This window comes from Rhinolophus hipposideros (genome assembly GCF_964194185.1).
Source record: "Rhinolophus hipposideros genome assembly, chromosome: 10".
NCBI lineage: Eukaryota > Metazoa > Chordata > Mammalia > Chiroptera > Rhinolophidae > Rhinolophus > Rhinolophus hipposideros.
Window position 1 is genome coordinate 48,650,566 of NC_138056.1, and position 22,756 is coordinate 48,673,321.

The 22,756-nt window shown below is 50.3% G+C and overlaps 1 protein-coding gene across 10 annotated transcripts in view; it reads right to left on the reverse strand.

Moving 5' to 3' along the window:
- Window positions 1–22,756, reverse strand: part of ARRB1 (arrestin beta 1) — a gene marked incomplete at its 5' end in the record, with an annotated part of 72,233 nt that overhangs the window by 17,899 nt on the left and 31,578 nt on the right. For 6 of the 10 annotated variants that reach the window (XR_013994124.1, XM_081061771.1, XM_081061768.1 and 3 more), the window contains 6 exons: window positions 31–98; window positions 963–1,022; window positions 2,327–2,523; window positions 3,217–3,261; window positions 4,922–4,982; window positions 6,702–6,732. Coding sequence is in view for 9 of the 10 variants with exons in the window: in XM_081061771.1 (XP_080917897.1) it covers window positions 31–98; window positions 963–1,022; window positions 2,327–2,523; window positions 3,217–3,261; window positions 4,922–4,982; window positions 6,702–6,732 (462 nt within the window). Of the gene's footprint in view, window positions 1–30; window positions 99–962; window positions 1,023–2,326; window positions 2,524–3,216; window positions 3,262–4,921; window positions 4,983–6,701; window positions 6,733–9,549; window positions 9,645–20,155; window positions 20,375–22,756 lie in introns of those variants that run through there. The other 4 variants (XM_081061770.1, XM_081061772.1, XM_081061776.1 and 1 more) reach the window with 4 other exon arrangements.

Genomic DNA, 22,756 nt, shown 5'->3' on the forward strand with positions numbered 1-22,756 from the left:
ACACCCGGCCGGAAGCTGTGCCCTTCTCACCGTTTGTGGACCTTCTCCTCCAGGTTCTCCGCACAGAAGGCTTTGACTTCATAGTCCACACCACAGGCCTGTGGGGAAGAGCTCACTGCCCACAGGGCCTTGGAATGGGCAGGGTCCGCAGAGCACAGCCAGCCACCCTCTCATTTTACAAACAAGGATGCTGGATGGGGTCCCCAAGCTCCCACAGCCCAGCAGCCCCTTGGCCCTACTCAGGAGCCCGGTGCTCAGCCCCAGGGCCGTGCCACCTCCCTCTGCAGCTGCCTCCCCATCTGACCTCCCCACAGAGCTGATCCCCAGCTTCCCCAACACTGGGCATCCCAAACCCCCCTAACTGGATTCCACTCCCTGGACTCCTGCCTCAGCTGAGTGGCCACCCTCACCAAGGCAGCTGCCCAGACACAACAACTGGTGCCTTCGGAGCCCTATCTGGGAGCACGTCCTGTGTGCAGACCCTGCACTGGGTGAGTTGCTTCAGTGTCTCACTGCACCCTCCCAACCACACAAGGAGGCACATCTTATTATCTCCATTTCGCAGATGAGGGAATGGGCTCAGAGACCCGGAGCCTGTGACACTAGTGACATCACTTCTCTCTGAGCCTCAGTTTCCCCACCTATGGAATGACTGCCCCTCCATATAACGTGTGAGGCCAGGTGGTAGTCCCAAGAACAATTTGGTCTTGCTGCAGCCAACGCCAAGGTCAGTCAGAGTGAGTCGGGAGAGACTCTGCCACATAACTGAATGTGGAGTGAGGATGAAACCGTATCCGCCACCTGTCTGAAAAGAGCCTGCTTATCTGGGGCGGGTATCAGACTGGCCTAGACACAAGGAGGCTTCTACAGGGAGAGTTCCGGTACCTCCCAGACAGAAAGCTGGGGACCTGGGGACACAAGTGTCCTGCACCAAGAGAGATGCTCGCTGTGGGCTGACCTACCTTCCCTGTGTCCTCAGGCCCCGGCTGCAATGTCACAGAGCATGGAAGGTTCGGAGGGATCTGTTACAAGGACACACAGAATGAGCCTCCTGTCACATTCCCCACAAACCGCCCCATGTCTCCCACCCCCACCATCCCTCACACATTCATCACACCAGGGGCCCCTAAGGACAAGCATGTCTCTTCCATCAGACCAGGCCAAGCCACGCCCCACACGGGGCCAGAGGCCCCCTCCAGAAAAGCCAAGGACTTCAATGTTTTTCTTTCTCTAAAAGGATTAGCTTAGCCCAATTCTCCCAGAACAACAGTTGAAAAAGATCTTTCCATGATGTTTATTGTTGTGGACAGAATAATGCCCCCCCGCAAATCCCCAAAACCTGTGACTATGCTATCTTACACAGCAAAAGGGACTTTATCGGAGTGTGTGATTAAGGATTTTGAAGTGGGAAGATTATCCTGGATGATCCAGGAGGGCTGGATAGAATCACAAGGGGTCCTTAACAATGAAAGCAGGAAGCAGAAAAGTCAAGTGTCAGAGTGATGGGATGTGAGAAAGACTCACGGGCCATTGCTGGCTTTGAAGAGGGGGTTTGGGGGGTAGACCACAAGCCAAGGAATGTGAGTGGTCTCCAGAGGCTGGAACAGGCAAGGAAAGAGATTCTCTCCTAGAGCTTCCAGAAAGGACGCAGCCCTGCTGACACTTTGATTTTAACCTGGTGAAACCCGTTTTTTACTTTTAAACACCAGAACTGTAACGTAAGAAACTTGTGTTTTAATTGGCGGGTTTAATTGCCCCCAGGTTTGTGGTGGTCTGTTACAACAGCCACAGGAAACCTGTATGTCCCCAATGGAGAGGATAATCCGGACCCTCTCCCAGTCTTTAACCCTCCCAGAGAACAAGGGGATTTCACTGAATCACAGATTCAGAGTCTGAGAAAGAGGACATTTGAAAACCTAGAATCTTGGAGTCTCGGAATGGAAAGGGAACAGAGCAGGGAAATCTACTACTTGCCATCCCATGTTTGTGAGCCAGGCTGAAGCCGGGCAAGCGGATAGCCAGTCTGAGGGAGGAGGCAGCCTTGTAGCGACCCCGGGGTGAGAAAGGGTTCCTTCTTTCTCTGCAGCCCTCTAAACCTTCCTTTCTCCCACCAAGGACCCGGACTCAGGAGGGTCCAAGGAGTAGCCCAGAGGTAAGAGTGACGCCCCTGGCAGAGGCCAGAGAAGGGACACTCGCCAGGCCGTGTAAGTGACAGAACCCCAGGTCCCAGGGTACACTGGGAAACCGGGTAACATTTAGCTGCTGCCCCAGCTGCCCCATGTGCCTGCCCAGAGGGCTTCCCACGGGTGGTACTGGCAGTCCTAACCTCAAAGGTGAAAGGGTAGGCATGCTCGCCCAGCTTCTTGATGAGGCGCTCCTGCAGCCGCGTCAGGGGCTTCTTGTCCTCGGGGGCCGGTGGGAAGGACTGTACATTGGCCACAAACAGGTCCTTGCGAAAGGTCAGGCCCAGGACGTCCAAGTCCTCCCGGCCATAGCGGAACGCGCAGGTCAGTGTCACATAGACTGTGGGAGCAGTGGGCACTGAGGGGCTTGGAGGGCAGCAAACAAGCCCCCCAGAGCACCAGCTGCAGCCCTGGGATTGGCCCAACTGGAGGCAACAGGTTGGTCCCAACGTTCCCGTGGGGAGGGCTGCACTGCCTTTGGGACAGGAGTATTGGGTACCTGGAAGAGCCACCTATGGCCTGGCCATTGGGAGGAGGTGGGGGCTGACTGCTCGGTCAGTTCCTCCACCCCCCACTCCAGCCCATGGGAGGTGTGGAGGGGCACAGTTGGAAAGAGCAGAGGGAGGGGGAAATAAGTGTTGGGTGGTGTCTGGAAGGCATGGGGTCTTATCCCAGCCCAACCTCTGCTTCCAATCTTCTTGCTGACCTTGGACAATACCTTCACCTCCCTGGCAATCCATGTTCTCTTCTGTAAAACGAGACACTAACTTCGGCCCTGTTCGTAACCCAGCCTTGGGATCATCATGATATATTGTAAAGTGCTCAGGGCATTGAAATGGTATTTCCTCGTGGGCATGGGGCAGGGCTGCCCCAGGCCAGAGGAGGCCAGGGCACCTGCTCTGATGTGCAGTTGGGGCTGTGGAGGGAAGAACCAGTGGGGATGGGTAGGGAAGTACCAATAAGATTGGGGAGATCGGGGGGGGGGGGCGGGAGACGAGGAGGCCCCTGGACAGGCTGGGGGTGGGGGCCTTACCTCTCCTCTCCTTGAGATACTCAGGATCCACTAGGACCACCCCATCTGGAGGAAGGACAGAGAGTTGAGCAGACACCCCCATAACTTGCCCTCTCAAATGCCCTAAACACCAAGCCAGACCGAAACCCAACCATCTGTCTGTCCAAAAGCACTGTGAGAGAAATGGGGAGGCCACCCCCACCCGTGGGCTGGCCTTCCAGATCCAGCTGGTGATTTGGAGCAGGTTACTTAACTCCTCTGTTTCTTCATCTGTTAATAAGAATGATAACGTGGGTCCAAAACCCCTACGATCAAGTATACTTTGGAATTTAGAAATTTTCAATTGTAGAAAGGCCATATGTGATACATGTTCCATATAGTCTGTAACACGCTCTGCAGGGTCTGGGCAGGACCCCACAACCAAACCCACAGATACCTCTGCAGAGAAATGTGAATGTTCCCTCCGAGAGGCTACCTAAGGCATAAACAGTCTCCTATCTATTCAGGTCAGCTTGGCCACTACATAAAGGCTGTATGAAACTTACGAACAATTTTAGGCTTTCATAGCTGTTTGAATTCGGGATTTACAGGTCAGGGGTTGTGACTGTGAAGTCCTGTGAGGACTAAATGAGTTAATATGTAGAGAGCGTTAGACGGTGACTGCCACATCTGACACTTGGGAGAATGTCCCAAGGCCCGGCCTTGGGAGTGTCGAGTGCAGCCAGACACAAAGGACATTTTCTCTGCCCAGAACCCGAGAGGCCAGAAACACTGGCTCAGGCTCCTCCCCTGACCTGATGTCCCCGATTACCTCTGGCCAAGCTCAACCCAGCCATATGTATTAAGCAAGCAAAATTGTTTCTCTGCCCACACCCTACGTAACCCACCCGAACCCCACACTGCACCCACAGCGGACCTTTCAGGGAACCTCAGAGACCATATCTGGCAGTGAGGGCCTGGAGGGCTCCTTGCTCTGTCCCAATGCTGGGAGGGTCTAAGGGACAGCTGGTCAGGGCAGTGCCACCCGTCCCCACAGCCTGCCCTGTATCTTCCCTCCTTTCACTGTGTGCCTTCCTTCTGTGCCTGGGCACCAGAGGCTCAGTGGGAACTCAGTGCAGAGGGCAACCCCTGACCAGGGGTATCACGAAAGGCTCCCCAAGGAAGGAAAGCTGTAACCAGGTCTTAAAAGGCAAGTAAGACTTGTCAATTAGAGGACCAAGGGGCAGTGCCAGGCAGGCAGCGGAAAGAGTACGGATCTCAGGCTTGGGAGAGAAGATCCTGGAAGCTGGTCGAGAGAGAATGGCCAGGCCTAACCTTACTTAAGTGTCCTGTCGATGAGACCAGAGGGCTTGGACTTGCCCCTGAGCTTGCAGTGGAACCACGGGGGATAGTTCAGCATCAGGAAGACACAATCAGCCAGTGTTAGGATTGTCACTGTGGGTCATTTGGTCAGCTCTGGACAAGTCGCCAGGGCTCTCTGGGACCCCCCAGGGCCCAGCACGGAGCCTGACACGAGGTAGCTGCTCTGTGAGCACTTGCTGAACAGCTCCAGGTGTCTGGTATGCTGGTAGAGCTGCTTCCCTCCCGCTCTGCCCTCCCTTCCCCAGCCTCTGTGCCACCCCTGCTGCCATCCTTCATAGGCCAATGGGTTGGAAACTGTACCTTGGAGGGGCCTGGCCAGCCCTGCCTCCCCAATCACCTTCCTCCCTGGCCTCCAGGGACTCACCCACAGGGTCCACGAGGTCAATATGGTCCACAAAGTCCCGCTTTCCCAGATAGACGGTGAGCTGGGGAGGAGAGGCACAGGGCACGTTAGCAGCTATGGGCCCGGAGAACATACCCCTGAAAAGCCTCTTGCCCTTGCCCTGGAGAAAACCTTGGGAGTTGCCCCTGAAACTCCTAGACCCTTCCCCAACCCTCATCGAAATCCTAACTGGTCTTGGACCCAAGCCCCAGCCCCACTATTAAGAATAACAAATCCTTGGACCATTTTGAAAGCACTTGTTCATCTCAACGCCTATGAAGAAGTTGCGATCGTTCCCATTTGATAGATGAGGACACTGAGGCCTGCAGAGATCGTCATTCCACCCCTGAGAGTGGAGCCTCTCGAAGAGGCCAAGGAAACAGCGAGGACAGAGGTGTGGTGCTCTGAACACTGAGTTCTGCACAGTCTGGCAGAAACCACTCATGTGAGCGCTGGCTTTCCGAGCAGTGAGGAATCCGGAGCTGGCGCCCCACTCAGTAGCCAGCCTTCAGGGAAGACCCTGAGCTAGAATCCAGAGGGTCATCTTAGACATTCCTAAATCCTGAGGTGTCTCCCTCCATCAGTTTCCAGCCCACCCCTTCCCCTCGGTCCCTACAGACACTCCTGCCTGGACTGCACACCAGCCCCACCCCCATGGCCTGCTCTCTGCAGCCTCACACCCCTCCTTAGCCAGACTGGCTGTCCTAAAATGCAAATCTAATGATGCCGTTCCCGTCTGAAAACCCTTTAATGGTTCCTCAGTGCCCAGAGGTAAGATGACAAATGGGTTTCATTCCAGATGCCAACTCTGATCGATTGGTAGGAGCTGCCCGGGGGCCCTGGGATGAGATGGAATCTAGGATAGACTCCTGGCTCAGCAGCAAAGCTGAATGGTGATATCTGCTGTGGGAGGGCACAAGATGCCACTTGCCAGCCCAGGCCAGGAGTACAAGGTCCTAAGCTGCCACCAGCCTCCCCAGGACCAGCCCTACAGCCACCCCGCCTCAGCTCCAGCCTCCTTCTTGGCACTCAGACACAACGGCTCTGATCCCCTCACACTCTCTGATTTATGTGCATGCCCAGAATGCCCCTTTCACCGTGCCTGTCTGGAAAGACGTGCCTCCTAGGGGCAGCCGTCCCTGACCACCAGGCGGGGACCTGCAGCCCCTGGGCAGCGCTTTATCTCACACTTGCCACGTTACATTAGAATCATCAGTTTCCGTGTCTGCCCCATCTGGCTGTGAGTAGCACAGGCTGTGTCTTACTTGTCTCGGTACACCTATCCCGAGCCCCACCGCTCACTGGGACCTGACATGAATGATGTCAGTAATATCTATTTGCTGAACTGAGAGAATTTCAGCATGGAGCCTGGGGCCGGTGAAAGAAAGCAGGGCAGGCACTGGGAGCTGCCCCCGATAGCTAGATGAAGCCAGGGTTCACTAAAGAGGTCCAGAGGCCTCACACCAGGGAAGGCAGTGCCCCTGAGGTCCTTGGCACTTGTTCCAATTACGGCACGCACACGAATTTGTCTATGATAGGCTGCATTACCCTACATCAGGCTCCACCAGGGCAGGCGCTCCAGGAAGTCCAGGGGAACTTCCCACCCTCCCCCAGGCAGAAAGTTTCCGGAGAGGGCCCCTCCCTCTGTGGTCAGGGGCTCCTATGGACCTCAGATGGAGGTGTGCAGAGTCCTGCATGCCCAAGTGAGGCAACCAAGGTTTGGGGTCAGGGAGGAGCTGGGGTGCAGCTGTCATAGACTCACCTTTCCATTCGGGCTCGCCTTCTTGAACACCCTGTGGAGAGAAAGAGAGGAAAGGCCAGAGTTAGCATATCCCACGCAGGTGAAGGCTGCTGCAGGCCGTCTCTCAGCAGGACGGAGGACAAGAGGCCTGGAGCAATTCTCAGGCACCATCCGAGCCCCGAGAGCGTGATCAGATCTCACCATCTCCTCCGCTACCCTCACCCAAACCACCATCACTGCCACGACAGCTCTCCTGGGCTTGGGCCCCTTTAGTCTGTTCTTCAACGGGCAGGTGGAGAGAGTCTTTCAAGATGTAAGTCAGATCATGCTGCTCACTTGCTCCACGTCCTCCCAGCTCACACAGAGGACAAGCCTTGTCTGCGTGTCTGCCCACATCCTTCAGCTCCTGGCATCACCTCCCACGTTCCTCCTTCACTCTTCCAGCCACGGAGCCTCCTTGCTGTGCCCCCACCACACCAGGGTGGTTCCTGCCTCAGGGCCTTTGCTCTAGCAGTGCCCTTCCCTGGGACTCTCTCCCCTCACAGATCGGCTTGCCCAGCCTTATAGGACGGGGCTTCACCCTGTACCCACCCCTACTCCCACTCCTTCTCACTCTACTTTTCCTTTTTCCATAGCACTCACCATTTCCTAACCTGCTATGTAATGGCTGCTTACAATTATGCCTGTCTACTCTGCTAATGTGTCAGCTCCATGAGGGCCGGCATCTTTGGCTCTCTTGTCCACTGATGTATGCCAAGTGCCTAGATGAACACTTAGTAGGTGTTCAATAAAAGTGTTAATGAATGGCAGGCAGCAAGCACTCCATAAATATTAGTTGAGTGGATGAATGAATGAATTATTGAATATTGGAATTAACTGAGAAACGGAGGCCCAGGAAACAGAGGGGCTGTTCCCGTGGCCACACAGCAGACAGAGCACTAGATGCAGAGTCAGGCGGAGGTGTGGTCTCCAACTCCCGCCACGCGCTCACCCTTCCATAGCACACTGCTATCTCTAGCAGCTCCCCCTGCCCTCTCCCCCCAGTTGGGTCTGGGAGCCTGAGACCCCCTCACCTATCTCCCATCATCAAGCCCCAGAAATGCTCAGAGTAATGTTGGGAGGGAGAGAAGAAAAGTGAAAGATAGAGACAGAGACCCAAGGGAAGGTGTTAGAGGAGGGGAGGGAGGAGGGAGAGGGCAGGAGAGGGACATGCTCCGGGAGGTGTGAAAATAAAAGATGGAATGAAAGGTGAAAAAAAACAAATGAACAAAAAACGATAGGGAGAAACAGTCCCAAGCAGAGAGAGCTACAGCAGACACAGACAGATGGAGGCCCACATGTGGCCAAGCAGGATCACACAGCCCAAATCCTTCTCCAGGAGCGAGGTCCAGCAAGGCGGGGTGAATTTACATTGTCACTGTGACAGTCACTCCTCTAAGGAGCTGGGGGTGGCTCTGTGCTGCCTCCAATAGCACGCCCCCCCACACACACACACACCCCTTACTTCTAAGGCCCAAGGGACCTTGGATGCGTCTGAGCTTGGCTTGCAAAGAAGAGCCTGGTACATCCCTCCCCCACCTCCCCTAGGAGTTCTGAGCTTTTTCTCCTCCTCATAAATATTCATCAGATTTGGAATGTGAAGATGCCATAGTCAGCTGGGGTATAATAATTGCTAAAGTGAGAAAAAATACAGATCACACGGTTCGACCAGCAGCTCCCAAGTTGGGCTGGACCTGCAAAGGAGACCAGAAATCCACCTCTGGGCCACAGGAGGAGGGTGGGAGCCAGGCTGGGAGGACTGAGAATCAGGAAGGGAGGAAGGGTGGTAAGAAAGAGCTAGAGTTTGTTGAACACCTAATTATTTCTCCTAACAGCACTGTGACGTAGGCATTGTAACCCCCATTTTATAGATCATGAACTAGTGGTTCAGAGAAATGTAGTAGTTTGCCCAGGAACACAGTAAGCAAGGGGCTAAGTCAGGATTCCGAGCTAATTCCGCCCGTCTTCCTCCAGAGGACGGCTACTTTATATCCAACCCTGCTGCTTTCCTAAAGCAGGTGTTTCCAACATCAGGAACAGAAAATCGGGGAAAATGAGGGCAGGGGAGGGGAAGAGGAAGAAATGAAAGAGCCATTATTCATTAAGGGGTGAGAAGGAGATTAAGGGTGACCAGAGGCAGGAAGCATGACTAGTGGTGGGGAATGTCCTGTGGCTAACTCAATCAGCCCCCTGGGGGGCCACCTCCTCAGGAAACTGACACACGGATGGCTTCCTCAACAACAACAGCAGCTGCCATGACCTGAGAGTATGTTATGCCCTAGTCCTGTCTCTAAGTATTTTTCCCAGAACACTGTTGATCTTTCAACAATCCCACTTGAGAGATGAGGAAATTGAGGCTCAGACAAGCGAACAGTGGCTGCCCGTCTCCACGCTGTCCCCACGCTGTCCTTTCCACTCTATATTGCACAGCCAAGCCCTCCCTGAAGCAACTTCACCAGCTTCCTGACCCCAACGCGGTCAGAAAAAAAGGCCCCTCTAGGGGTGTTTCCAGATCACTAGGACCCCCCCCCCCCCCGTGTGCAGCATCACACAGATGGCTTCTGCCTGCCCACTCTGAAGAGCTAGGATAAACACGCAAGACTGTGATCAAAGCTAATCTTCCAGATTGTGGGACGGCTGGATCTGTTTCACCCCCAAGTTCCATCTATGCCCCACAAGCCTGATTCTCAGACTCAAGACCTGTTCCCATAAGAGAAATACTGCTGGTGTTCTAGCTGATTAAGGCTCACTGGAGACTAGGAACAGAAACCCACCGAGGGTAGCTCAAGAAAAGGAGGAGAGGGTATAAGGAGGAAAAAAAAAATCTCACGGGAAGAACGCGCAGGCAGGATGCGCTGGGGCTGAAGTCAGAAACGGGGAAGCCATCAGCCTCTCAGATGGTTGCTCTCTCTCTCCACCTCTCCCTCTGGGGCTGCATGTTCTCCCGGCTGCACTGCTCTCTGTGTGGTTGATCCATTGTCTCTGTGGACCAACTCTCTCTGCTTACTCAGGGCTTTTCTGTTCTTCCATCATTTTGGCTTGCACCTGGCTCTCACTCTGACCCTGTTTCTACTCTGCCTCACTCCGCTTCCCACTGTTAACTGCTAAATGGCCCAATTCCAAATTCCCAGGAGAGGAATTTCATTGGTCAACTTTGATCAGGTGTCCCACACCTGGGCCAATCAGCTCTGCCTAGGGTGTGTCATGTGGTCCATGAGGCGTGGGCAGAGGAGTCTATAAAGCAGTATTTTTCAAACCAGGGGTCAATCCTTAAGTTGATAATGAAATCAACTTAAAGAACTGCCACCAGCCCTTTGCCATTGTTTTAATGGAATGGAATAGAAGATGTAAGCATGAGATGCAGATAACAAAGGTATAATAGATATTACTGTCCATTCCCCTCTAAGGCTGGGCCAATTTCTCCAGTGCTATGAAGTTACACATGGCAATGTGGCTTGCTCTGGCCAATGAAATCTGAGTAGAAGTGCCACATGTCACTTCTAGGCAGAAACATTTACAAGCTGGTGCATAGTTCCCCATACCCTTCGTGTTAGTTTTCCATAGAGCCTATAACAAATAACCATGAACTTAGTGGCTTAAAACAATATAGGCTTATCTTACAGTTCTGTTGTTCAGAAGTTCAAATTGTATCTGGGTTAAAATCAAGATGTCAGCAGGGCTACATTCCTTTCCAGAAGCTCTAGGGGCAAATCTGTTTCCTTGACCTTTCCAGCTTCTCAGAGGCTGCCTGCATTCCTTGTTTCATGGCCTCTTCCTCCATCTTCAGAGACAGCAGGTTAAGTTCTTATCACACTGCATCACTCTGACCTCTTCTGCCTCCCTCTTCCACTTTTAAAGACCCTTATAAATACATTCGTCCTCCTATTTCCCTATTTTAAGGTGAACTGATGAGCAACCTTAATTCCATCTGCAACTATAATTCCCCTTTGCCATGTAATAAAACATCTTCAAAGGTTCCAAGGTTTAAGATTTAGACATCTTTGGGGAGCCATTCGTCTGCCTACCACACCCTCTTTCCTCTGCCACTGAAACCAACAATGATCTGGATGGGGAAGACTCCAGCAACCTAAATTCCAGGGCACTCCTGCTACATGATAGACAAGTATTATAGCATGAGAGAGAAAGAAGGCTCTTGCACCACTAAGATCTGAGGGTTGTTTACGACAGCAGGTCAGCTTCTCTCAGCTGATACACAAAGTTTCATTTAGTGAAACTTTCATGTTAGGTGTACTGAGTTACAATGTGAAATGAATTTCATGCTGCAAATGTTTTAACACGTCTAAAATAAACATGCTTTATCAGTGTCTACCGTCTGTTGGATCCTGTTTCCTGATTCCATTCCATCAGGGTGGCGTTGCCAGAAAGGCTGGCAGGTCAGTTCTCCGTGATCGAGAATGTTGGCTTCTCCAGTGATCCCCATTCCCTACCTGCAGTTTGGGGTACCTGTTGATCAACGTTGACACTACTATTTCGCTGCTATTCTGTGAGCCACCAGTCCTCCCAGAGTCTATTTGTGCCTGTAGGAAGAAGCCTGCACCAGGAGGGACCCAGAACAAAGCACTTTCCGTGACAGATTACCCAACAACCATGTATTTATAATCCCATGTAATACAGCCAAACAGTGGAATATTATGTAGCAGTGAAAGTATGCTTGCATCTTTCGTAACACAAGGAAATGCCTATGATGGAAAACTGAGCAAAATAAATCAGGATTCAAAGCAGTACATTGGCATGAGCTCAATTTCTACTCAATACATACCAAAAGAAAAAATAATAAGACATAATGTTGTTAAGGTGGCAATACTCCTCAAATTGACCTATAGAGTCAATGCAATCTCTACCAAAATGCCTGCTGAAGTTTCTGCAGAAATTGACGGGCTGATCCTACAGTTCACATGGAAATGCAAAGGACCCAGAATAGCCAAAACAATCTTGAAAAAATAAAAATACAACAAAGTTGGAGGACTCACACTCCTAAATTCACAACTTAATACAAAGCTATCATAATAGTAACTGTGTAATACTGACATAAAGATAGACACATAGATCAATGGAACAAATTTGAGAGTCCAGAAATAAACCCATACATTTATGGTCAATTGATTTTTGACAAGGGAGCCAAGACAAGTCAATGGGGAAAAAAATAGTCTTTTCAACAAATGATGCGGGGACAACTGGATACCCACAGGCAAAAAAAAAAAAAAAATTGAAGTTAAACCCCCTACTTTACACTGTATACAAAAATTAACTCAAGGGCCGGCCCGGTGGCTCAGGTGGTAAGAGCTCCATGCTCCTAACTCCGAAGGCTGCCAGTTCATTCCCACATGGGTCAGTGGGCTCTCAACCACAAGGTTGCCAGTTCAATTCCTCCAGTCCCACAAGGGATGGTGGGCAGCGCCCCCTGCAACTAAGATTGAACATGGCACCTTGAGCTGAGCTGCCACTGAGCTCCCGGATGGCTCAGTTGGTTGGAGTGCGTCCTCTCAACCACAAGGTTGCCAGTTCGACTCCTGCAAGGGATGGTGGGCTGCGCCCCCTGCAACTAGCAATGGCAACTGGACCTGGAACTGAGCTGTGCCCTCCACAACTAAGATTGAAAGGACAACAACTTGACTTGGAAAAAAGGCCTGGAACTACACACTGTCCCCCAATAAAGTCCTGTTCTCCTTCCCCAATAAAATCTAAAAAAAAAAAAAAAAAAAAAATTAACTCAAAATGGATCAAAGATCTACATATAAGAGCTACAACTATAAAACTCTTAGAAGGAAACATGACCTTGGATTAGGCAATGGTTTCTTAGATATGACACCAAAAGCACAGGCAACTAATAAAATTGATTTCATCAAAATTAAAAACTTTTGAGCTCCAAAGGTCACTGTCAAGAAAGTGAAAAAATGATCCACAGAATGGAGAAAGTGTTTTCAAATCATGTTATCTGATAAGGTTCTGGTATCCAGGATATATAAAGACCCTATTATGATTCATTAATAAACAGGCAAATAACCCAGTTAGAAATGGACAATGGATTTGAATAGACATTTCTCCAAAGAAGATATACAAGTGACCAATAAGCACATGAAATGATGTTCAACATCATTAGTCATTGGGAAAATGCAAATCAAAGCCACAGTGTGATACTTCACACCCACTAGGATAGCCATAACGCAGAAAAGACAAAGCAAGTATTGTCAAGGCTGTGGAGAACCTGGAACCCTCATATGTTGCTGGTAGTCATATAAGGCGAGGCACTCACTTTGGAAAAATGTTAAACATGGAGTTAACAATGACCTAGCAATTCCACTCCTAGGAATATACCCAAGAGAACTGAAAACAGATGTCTGCATAAAAATGTGTACGTAAATGTTCAGAGCAGCATTATTCATAATAGTAATGAAAGGTAAAAAACAAACAAACAAAAAAACCCAAATGTTCATCAATTGATGCATGTATTTTTCTAAATGTGGTACACACATACAATGGAATATTATTCAGCTCCAAAAAGAGGTAAAATATGGACGCATGCTACAGCGTAGATGACACTTGATAACATTACGTTAAGTTAAAGAAGCCAGACGAAAAGGCCCTATGTTGTTTGATTCCATTTATAGTAAATGCCCAGAATAGGCAAATCTATAGAAACAGAAAGTAGATTAGTGGTTGCCCGGGGCTGTGCAAGTGGGAAATAAGAAATGTTTACTGATGCGTAGGAGTTTCTGTTTGGGGTGACAAAAATGTTCTGAAATTAGATAGTGATGATAGTTATACTACCTTGTGAATGTACTAAAAACCACGAAATTTTACACTAAAACTGTGAATATTATGGTATGTAAATTATATCTCAATTTTAAAGAATAATACTAAAAACAAACCCCAAAAAATGAATGAAAGGAAAGTAATAGGGGTTGAACGAAACTCCCTCCACCTACCCACCCACTTCTTTATATCCCTTATTTTCCATTTTGTACAATAAGCATAAATTACTTTATAAAAATGCGAGGGCTTCCCTGGCAAGATATGTCTCAAGTCTTGGTGAAAGGAGAGTCTGGAAAAAACATTGTAAGTAAAGTAGAGAAATATGGATCCTAGACGGAATCCTTTGATGTCAGAGTCTCTGCTTCTGCAATTTACAATCCAGAGTCCACATCCCTGTGATTCCTTAGATCCCTCCCCAGGCCTGCTGTGTCAGCTGTTAGAACGCCTGGGCTATGTCTTCTGCTCAGCTATCTCCTTCTCCAGGAAGCCTTCCTTGACTCCCCCTATGTCTGGGTTAGATGCCCCCCAACACCCATGCCCAATGTGTCCCCTTCACAGCATTTCCCACACTTTATAACGGTCTGTTGACTCACCCTCTGCTTCACTTATATAACTTCAACGAGAATAGAAATCTTATTTGTGTTATTGACACTGGCTCCCTGGGGCATAGCATAGTGCCTGGAGCACAGTATGTGTTCAATAAATAAATACAGGTTGAATGTTTTTGGATGAATGCTCTAAGAGAGAATTAGTCTAGAGTGAGGATGGATGAAGTTTAAAAAGATGATGGCTGGTGATGATCCTTTTCTCTAGGACTCCAGGGATCCCTCCTGCCTATACTTCTCTTTGGTTGTTAGGATCAATGGGTATTAAGCTTAGAAAATGCTTCCTAGGGACAGGCTCTCAGCTACCATCAGGCTGAGTCAGGAATACAACTGATACACCCCAAACGGGCCTCTGCTCAGTTTTAACTAATGGCTCTCCACTTATCATTAGCTGGCCCACATTCACACAGCCCCTACCAGTGCCTGGCTCTGGGCGCACTAAAAGGAAGAATTCCTTTTTCTGCTGACAAAAGACCATGGTATGGCCAGGTTAGAGAAACCCGCCAGGTATGACATCCTCCAAGCATTAAGTTCTCCCTGTAAGCAAGGTGCACTTCGCACGTGGTTAAGATACATTATTCCATCAAATATTCCCATTTTTTTCAGAGAAGAAACCTAAGACTCAGCGATCCTAAATAACTTACCCCATCATAAAGCCAGTATCAGAAAAGAGCAACCCCATGAACTAGCCACCTAGAGGAAATCATGTAGACAATATTCATCTTACTATCCGTGAATGCAAATTCACTACCACTGACTTGAGAGCATTCCTTTGTGAAGCACCAGAAAATTCATGTTGGAGAAAAATGCTATGAATACAGTGAATGTGGGAGGACCTTCAAATATTACTCAGTCTTCAGTCAACATCAGAAAACTCACCAAGAAGAGAAACCAGGCGCCAGGTCCTGCTCTATGTGTGTCATAAATCTTAACTCATTTGTTCCTCCAACATCCTTATGAGGAGGTACTACTATCATCCCCATTTCACAGATGAGAAAACCGAGGCAAAGAGACTAAGTAGTTTGACCAAGGTCACACAGTTAGTGAGGGACAGAACTCAATTTTAGAGCCCAGGCAGTCTGGCTCCAGAGATCACACTTTTAACCGCTCATGATTCTACCTTATAGGTGGGATTGTGTGGTACTATCTGGGAAGTCAAGAGCTTCAAGGGAGGCGGAAGCAAAGAGGGAGAAGAACGCTCAGAGGTAAAGAGGTGACAGCCCTGCCAGCAGAGGCCCGAGGTGCTTGGGAAATAGTGGGCACACTGGCATGGCTAAAATGTGTCCTGAGTGCCTGGGGGGGCACCAAGGAGGAGGCTAGGCCAGAGAAGGGTCCACTAGCTGCCCAGATAGTCATGGAGCACGTCTATTGGCCAGCTTCTGGCTAGATATGAAGGGTCTTGAATACCAAGCTAAGGAACCTGGACCATATAGAAGGCTATGGAGAGCCCTGGGCATTTGGAGGAAGGAAGAATGATTGGCCAGGACTGTGTGTTGGACACAGAGATGTCCCAGACCCCGTAACTTTCCCCCACCCCTGACATCCATCATGGCTCAGTTGGGTAGGGTGGGGACCATGCAAGGGGGCATTTACAGAATGTAGGTACAGCCGCCCTACATTCTGACCCACTTTCCTGGGTGTGAGAACAACCATCAGGGAGCCGGGAGGCGTGAGGAGCAGGTGGCTGTAGCAGCAAAGAGGTTTCTAGGGCCCTTATCACACTCTCCCTGGTAGCAGAGTTATTTGTGTACAGGCTTGTCTGCTCTGCCAGAATTGAACAGCCCTCCCTGTGTCAGAACATTGCCTGCCTGTTTACCCACCATTAATGCACCTGCTTCTCAGGACAGCCCAGGAGGGAGAAGGAAGCAGAAAGACAGGATATGTCACCCCCATTTCACAGATCTGTGGAGCCTGAAGGATCACAGGGCAGCCAGCTTCATTTCCCAAATAGAAAAAGTAAAGCCCAAGGGAGGGAAGAGTTTTGAGCTCAGGCCAAGAAACTTAGGCTCAGAGACTTGTTGGTGTGCCCAGAGCCACACACAAGAAGGAGAACCCCAGGCTTCTGGGGTTCCTGTAGCATTCCGGCTCAAAATCTCACAGGCTCCCTTGACCTCTGCATGACCTCTGCAGACCTGGTGGTGTCTGGCAGGTCTGAGGGGCAAGGGGTGGTGGATGGGGGGGTCTGGCTAAGTCAAGCTCCCGGCCTCTGGACTTCCCACAGGCTTCTAGGCAGACAGCAAATCCTTCAGCCTCCTCGATACTCACCGGCTCACTTCACTGGCCATGATCCATATTTGTGGAGGTTTTCAGAGGGTGCAGAGTGAGGAAGGAGGGGAGCTACCAAGTGGCCATGACAGAGGAGAGAGTTTCTTAAAGGAGCATGTATGGTCCATTTTCTAGTATCCTAAGAAACTGGAGATCTAAAAGTCAAAGGCTAATAAAAATTTCACTGAGCAGGCTGGCAGCTGGGTCCGAAAGAGTACACTGACTGTACGTGAACACTCTCCAGCCTTCTTTAGGGTCGAGATGGCAGGAAGGGAAGGCTGTGGGCAGAGGAAACAGCATGGATGCTGAAGTAAGCAGACCCTGCCTGAGTCCTGTGTGACCTCAAGAGAGTTTAGCATCCACTCTGAGGCATACTTTCCCTGGTCTGGAAAATGGGAATGATATGGACCCCATAGGTTGAAGATATATATAAAGACTTGGTATCTAGTATGGAATTGTTTAAGGGAAGCCGGCATCGATGGTACTATAATTATTACTGCCATTATTTATCACTCCCCTGGCCAACACTCTGCCCTCCCCTCCGGTGCCCAGGGGAGAGTTCTTGCCAAATGTTCCTCAGGTAAAAAGGCCTTGGGGGTGGGAGGAGGTGGTGATGTGGCCACTGCTGGAGACAGGGAAGTTTTTTGAGTTATCTATCTTCCTCCCAGTCTCAGATGAAAAACAACAGATTAGGACTAAACTAAATTCCACTTTAGTCCCTCACATTCCAGAAATCTCCAGGGACAATTTGTTATTCCCTCTTTCTGTACTAGCCCTTCTGTCAGTTCTCCCCGCTGCAATCCTTCCCATCCTTCCTTCCCAATGTCACCTCATCCCAGAAGACTTCCCTGACCGCTTCAGCTTAAAGTACACTCGCCCGGACTCTTATCTCGGAAGGGAGAGGGGCGCTTTTCTTGATCCTGCCCGCTCTCTGCTCCCGTTCTTTCCTCTTTCCACCCATCTTTCCTACTTCCCTCCTTGCTTCTCTTCCTTTTATTTTTCCAATCTCTGGCACTGGCACTGTTCTTACCTGCAGGAGATACAGCCCTTGAGCCCCACTGCCAAGGCACCTACTCTCTGGAGCTGGAAAACATGCTCCACAAATGAACAAGCCCTCTCTCAAGTCAGAGCACAAGGGTGGAATATGATGGAGAATGTGCCCAGCTCAGCTCTAGGCACACTAAGGCCAATTGACACATGCACACCTCCCCTCCCTCCCTTCCATCCTCCCCTCATCCCCTCGGCATCCACCTTGTGTCTGTACACCTCTGCTCCTTGGCAGACTGCCTTGGAACTGAAAAACCCTGAAGAACTCCAGAGAGCAGGAACCCTCTTCCTTCACTCATTCACTTTCCTTGCTACATAGTCGGTGCTCAATGACTATTTTGAATCAACAAATAAATGAATAAACAAGAGCCAAACTCTGAGCTCAAAACTGGGGAAAACTAGGACCTGGGCCAAGCAGCAAATCAGAGGCGGGCGACATGGCCACCAGGATGAGACACAGGTGGGCCTGTGGGTCCTCAGCAGGAGCCCGTTAGGTACAGGGCAGTCAGTCCCAGACACGGGCAGTCTGCTTTTCCCAGTGGGAAGATTTTATTCAAAGTTTTATTTGTTTTGCTTGCCAATTTGAACACACAAGCTTTTAAGAATATAGACTAACATGTGAAAATGCGATGTTAAATTCAGAAGCATTACTTTTTCCCTAATGTCACATTTCATAAAATGTCAGAAAAGATCAGCATGGATGTGCGTCTCCGACTCACAACTCATCAACCACTGTGGGGGCCAGTCAGGGCCTGAAGGCCCTCTGTGGTCAGGGGTCTGTAAGGAACGGAAAGCTACAGCCTAAGGTGAGCGCTCTTTCCTGAGAAAGAATTTGTTTTAGGGGGGGAGGAATCCATGCCTTATATTTAGCCACATATGGTGCCTTAGCTGGAGCTGGCTCACACAGGCTCGTAAGAGCCAACTGTCACATTCTTAGGAATTTCGCGAGCTAGTTGTTACCCACAGCCCTTGCCAGTGGTTCTATACTGGGGGTAGAATTTGCCCCCCAGGGGACATTTGGCAATGCATGGAGACATTTTGGGTTGTCACAATTTGGGGGTGGGGGGGCCACTGTCATCTAGCAGGTAGAGGCCAGGAATGCTGCCTGCACAGGGCACAGGTCAGGCGCCTCCCCACCCCCAACAAAGAATCCCCAGTCCAAACGTTAACAGCACTGATGGTGAAAAATCCTGATCTAAACTTATAATTAAATCAATTATATTAACAACAAGGGAATACATACTCAAAACTTATCACTTACCAATTATTCTAGTAAATTTTACTATGATGCTCTTGAGGTGATTTATGTCTACTAACCTATATGGTGGGCATGCTATCTGGTGGTGTCCTCCTGTGCGCCTCTTTCCAACTCCACGTTCAAGGACATCATATTAGCAGTGTGAAAGCCGTGGTGGCAGCATTTACACCACAGAACCCGGCAAACACCGCAACCCCCAACCCCCTTTTTCTCTGGACAGCCGATTGTTACCAGTGTGCCACTGGGTGTACCCCTCGGTAGAGAAGAGAAGTTCACAAGGCTGGTGGACGCTTCTAAGTTCCAGCCCCGGCAGACAGCTCAGCACCAGCCTGCCCTGTGCCACTTGGAACAGGGATCCGAACATGGCCACAGGCACAGACTCTACACGCCTCACACACACACCGTGCACACTGTACCCACCCCACACCTACACCCACAGACACATACACCCCTCACATATGCACAGGCACCACACGCACACCACGCACACGTACACTGCAGACTGCATAAATATCACACCCTGCATACATACTTACAGACCCCACGTCCACCACACATACACACAACATACCACATATCACACATACCACACCACAAACACATTGTGTATGCTTGCTACGTATACCTACACCACACACATACCACATATACTTCACACCTCACACCACATGTACACCATACATAGACATTCCTACACCACACACACACACACACACACACACACACAAATACGAAGCACACTACAGACCTGCATCACACTCCCCACACACATCTCACATACAACCCCACACACATACCACATAAATACACATGCGCTTCCACAGTACCCCGCCAGCCAGCAGAGGACTAACTCAAATGACGAGAAAATAAAAAGATACCAGTCTGGCTGACCACTTCTGGAGTGTCTGAGAATCGTTACCTTTACTACGCCCTCGTCTGTGGCCCACACTCCCCTCCACCCAGCCTCCTGAGGCGAAGGGCTCAACACCCCCCTGGGAACACCCTCCAACTGACCCCATCTCAGTGCTCACTCCAGAGCCTAGGCGAGTGGTCCCCTGCCCTGCTCTGTGCCCAGCTCTCCACAGGCCCCGGAGCTGAGCCGACTGGCTGTCGTCTCCAGGGTCTGGCCCCCACCCCTTCCCAGGGCCCATGACAAGCAGTTCCCTGGGTGACCCCACCCACCGGGCCACTTTAGCTGCCACCAGATGCTGGTACGTCCACATCTCCATCTCCAGACAAACCCTCTCCGACCCCCCCACACCAGCCTTGGGACATCTCTACTTGGACGTCCCCTGACGTCTCAGTCAAGCCCCAAACAGACTTCCTGTCTGCCCACACCTAAGCTCCCTTCCCGTTCCTCACCTAAGCTCTCTGCCCTGCCCACCCCAGAGGTCAGCACACAGGAAGCGCTGAATGCACATCTCAATTATGTGACTCCTACAAAGAGGGGAGAAAAACTTCCTTAGGAGGCAGATAGGAAGTCTTACCCCATTTTATAGATGAGTCTCGAAGAAGTTAAGGGACCAGCCCAGGAGCAGCAACCGAGGAAGGCCCTGGAAGACCCAGAACTGGGGTCTGCAGGCAGCTGAGTCAGGCCAGGGCAGGCCCCGCAGAATCAGCTCTCTCCAGCCCCAAATGAGGGGGTTAGTTACAAAGAAAAGGAAAAGGCGTTCCTGAGATACGTGTCCTGTTTCCTCCCCTGCTCTGGGCTTCGCAGGCCTTGGAGGGCGGATGTCTCTGGGCTGGCAGCACTCAGCCTGCACATGGTCTGGCTGAGGGTGAGGGTCTCCAGGGCCCTTTGCTCTCCAGCAATCTGGCCTGCATGGAGACAGGGGCTCCCTGAGGTGAGCTCTCCAGTTTCCCTTCTCAGCCTGGGGCAGCCAGTGGATATTCGTCACAGCCAGGAGCCTCTTGTCCCTCACACTGTCCCATAAAGACACCTCCACTGTGAAGCCTTCCATGTCACCATTACTTGCTATGGGGACCCCTCTACAGTCCCCCTCCTTCCCTTTCTCCTTGCCCCACAGCAGCCAAGCCCGTCCCTTTGCCCAGCTCTCTGTGGCTACTACCTGTAGATCTGGGCTCCACTTGAATCAGGTGGGGAGGTGGGAGGCAGGGAGGAGGAGGGCAAAGGAAGAGGCCATCAGATAGGGCTTCTCGAGTGGTTTGGACAACATAAACCTCCCCAGCAGACAGAGGGCCTTCCTGAGGGGAGAGGTCAGATCTCCTCTATCAGATAAGTATTTCTCTGAGGGAGGCGGCCTCCATCAGACAGGAGGCTTCTGAAGAACAAAGTCATGCCTCCTTCCTCAGACAAGGAGCTACCAGAGGGCAAGAGCGCTATGTCCCCTCCATGAGATGGGGCGTCTCAGGGAACAGGAGCCCTGCTCCCCTCATCAGACAGGAGTCTGTCTCCTGGAAGACAAGGCCATGCCTCCTCCATCAGTGTAGGGGCTCCCAGAAGGCAGGCTGCCTATCTGCTGCCCCCACAACAGTTTCCAGAATAGACTTCTGCTCAGTCTAAGACACAGAGAAAGGCTTCCCCCTGGGGCAGATCTGGGGCAATTCTCGCCCACATCCTCCCTTGCACAGGTCCTATGCCAACTTCCCATTCATGCCCTCAACTGAGCTGAAGCTTCCTTGCCGTCCTTAAGACACCCATGTGTCTGGGCAGAGGCCAGAGACTATCTGTCCTGGCCATCAGCTTCCTGGGAGACAGTGAAGTGGGCAACTGGGAGATCCCTGACAAGAGGGTATTCAGCACAGGCTGTGCACCCAGCTCTAGTTTGGATGTGCGGGCTGGACAGGTCTCTCTGCTCCTGGCTCGGACACTAACTGCACAAACCTCTTCCCCCTGTGGCCACTAACCACCTCCCTCCCCAACCACCCAGCCCTGAGAGCACCCACCCCTGGCTGAAATGGCAGGAGACACGAGGGTCAGCAGGGCCCTTCCCGGGTCCCACCTTGAGGATATTCCTGGCCTTCCCCAGGTGGAGGCCGTCCCTGAGCCTGGTCTAAGCCGCCTCCATAATCGGCTTCCCTACACGTGCCAGCTCTAGGGAGCTGCTATTAGTTAGCATCGATCCACAAAGTGCTTTGCCTACGCGTTTTATAAGCTCAGCCTCACCAGGGGCCTCCACGGCTGTGAGCAAGAGGTGAAAATGAGCAAGCCCAGACCACTGGTCAGAGCAAGGGAGCAGCTGGGCCCCGAGACCAAGGCCCAAACAAGCCCAGGGACAGCACTCGGCACTCAGCAAATGTTAGCCAAATGTGCATTCACTGAAAAGCAACTTGACTGGCTTGGTAACTCAATCTGGGTATATTTTTGTATTTAAAAATAATATAATAATTATAATAATAACTAATTATTATATAATAATTATTATTATAATTGATGTTTATTAAGTGTTTAATACAAGCCAGGCACTATTCTAAGCAACGTATTAACTAATTTAATCCTCACAAGAACCATATAAGGTAGATCCTCTTATTATCCCTACTCTACAGATGAGGACATTTAGGCACAGAGAAGTTAAGTAACTTACCGAAAGTCACAGAGCAGAAAATAAGAAATGTACCATTCACTTGATAAATCAAGTAGTAAAAACATAACAATGCTTCTGAATTTAAAAAGAATTAGATACTTTTGGAAGATACAGTTTATCCTAAGTGTGTTCCAAATCTATTCACTATTGGACATAAGGTGGTATCGTTTAGAATGTAAGAGGTTCTATAAAAGAGAAGCATTACAGTTTAAAACATGTGCTTATCAGTCATCTTAAAATCATGTTATTCTTCTTTTGAAACTTTTAAATGAGTAGTCTTATTAAAATTTAGAAAACAAAACCCAAGAACAATTAATTTGAGATGTATTATGTATTTGTCACGGGCTAGGTACCTTATATACTTATCATGTTTAATCTGGAGGACAATGCGAGGGAAGAAAAAGGCATTATTCCCTTGAGGGAAGCTTTACTGCATCCAGGCTGAGCATGCCTATCTCATACACCTCCTTGGTAGGCGTGGCCCCCCAGGATGGGAGCTGCTCCAGGGCAGGGACTGTGCTTGGCACAGAGAAGGTGCATCAT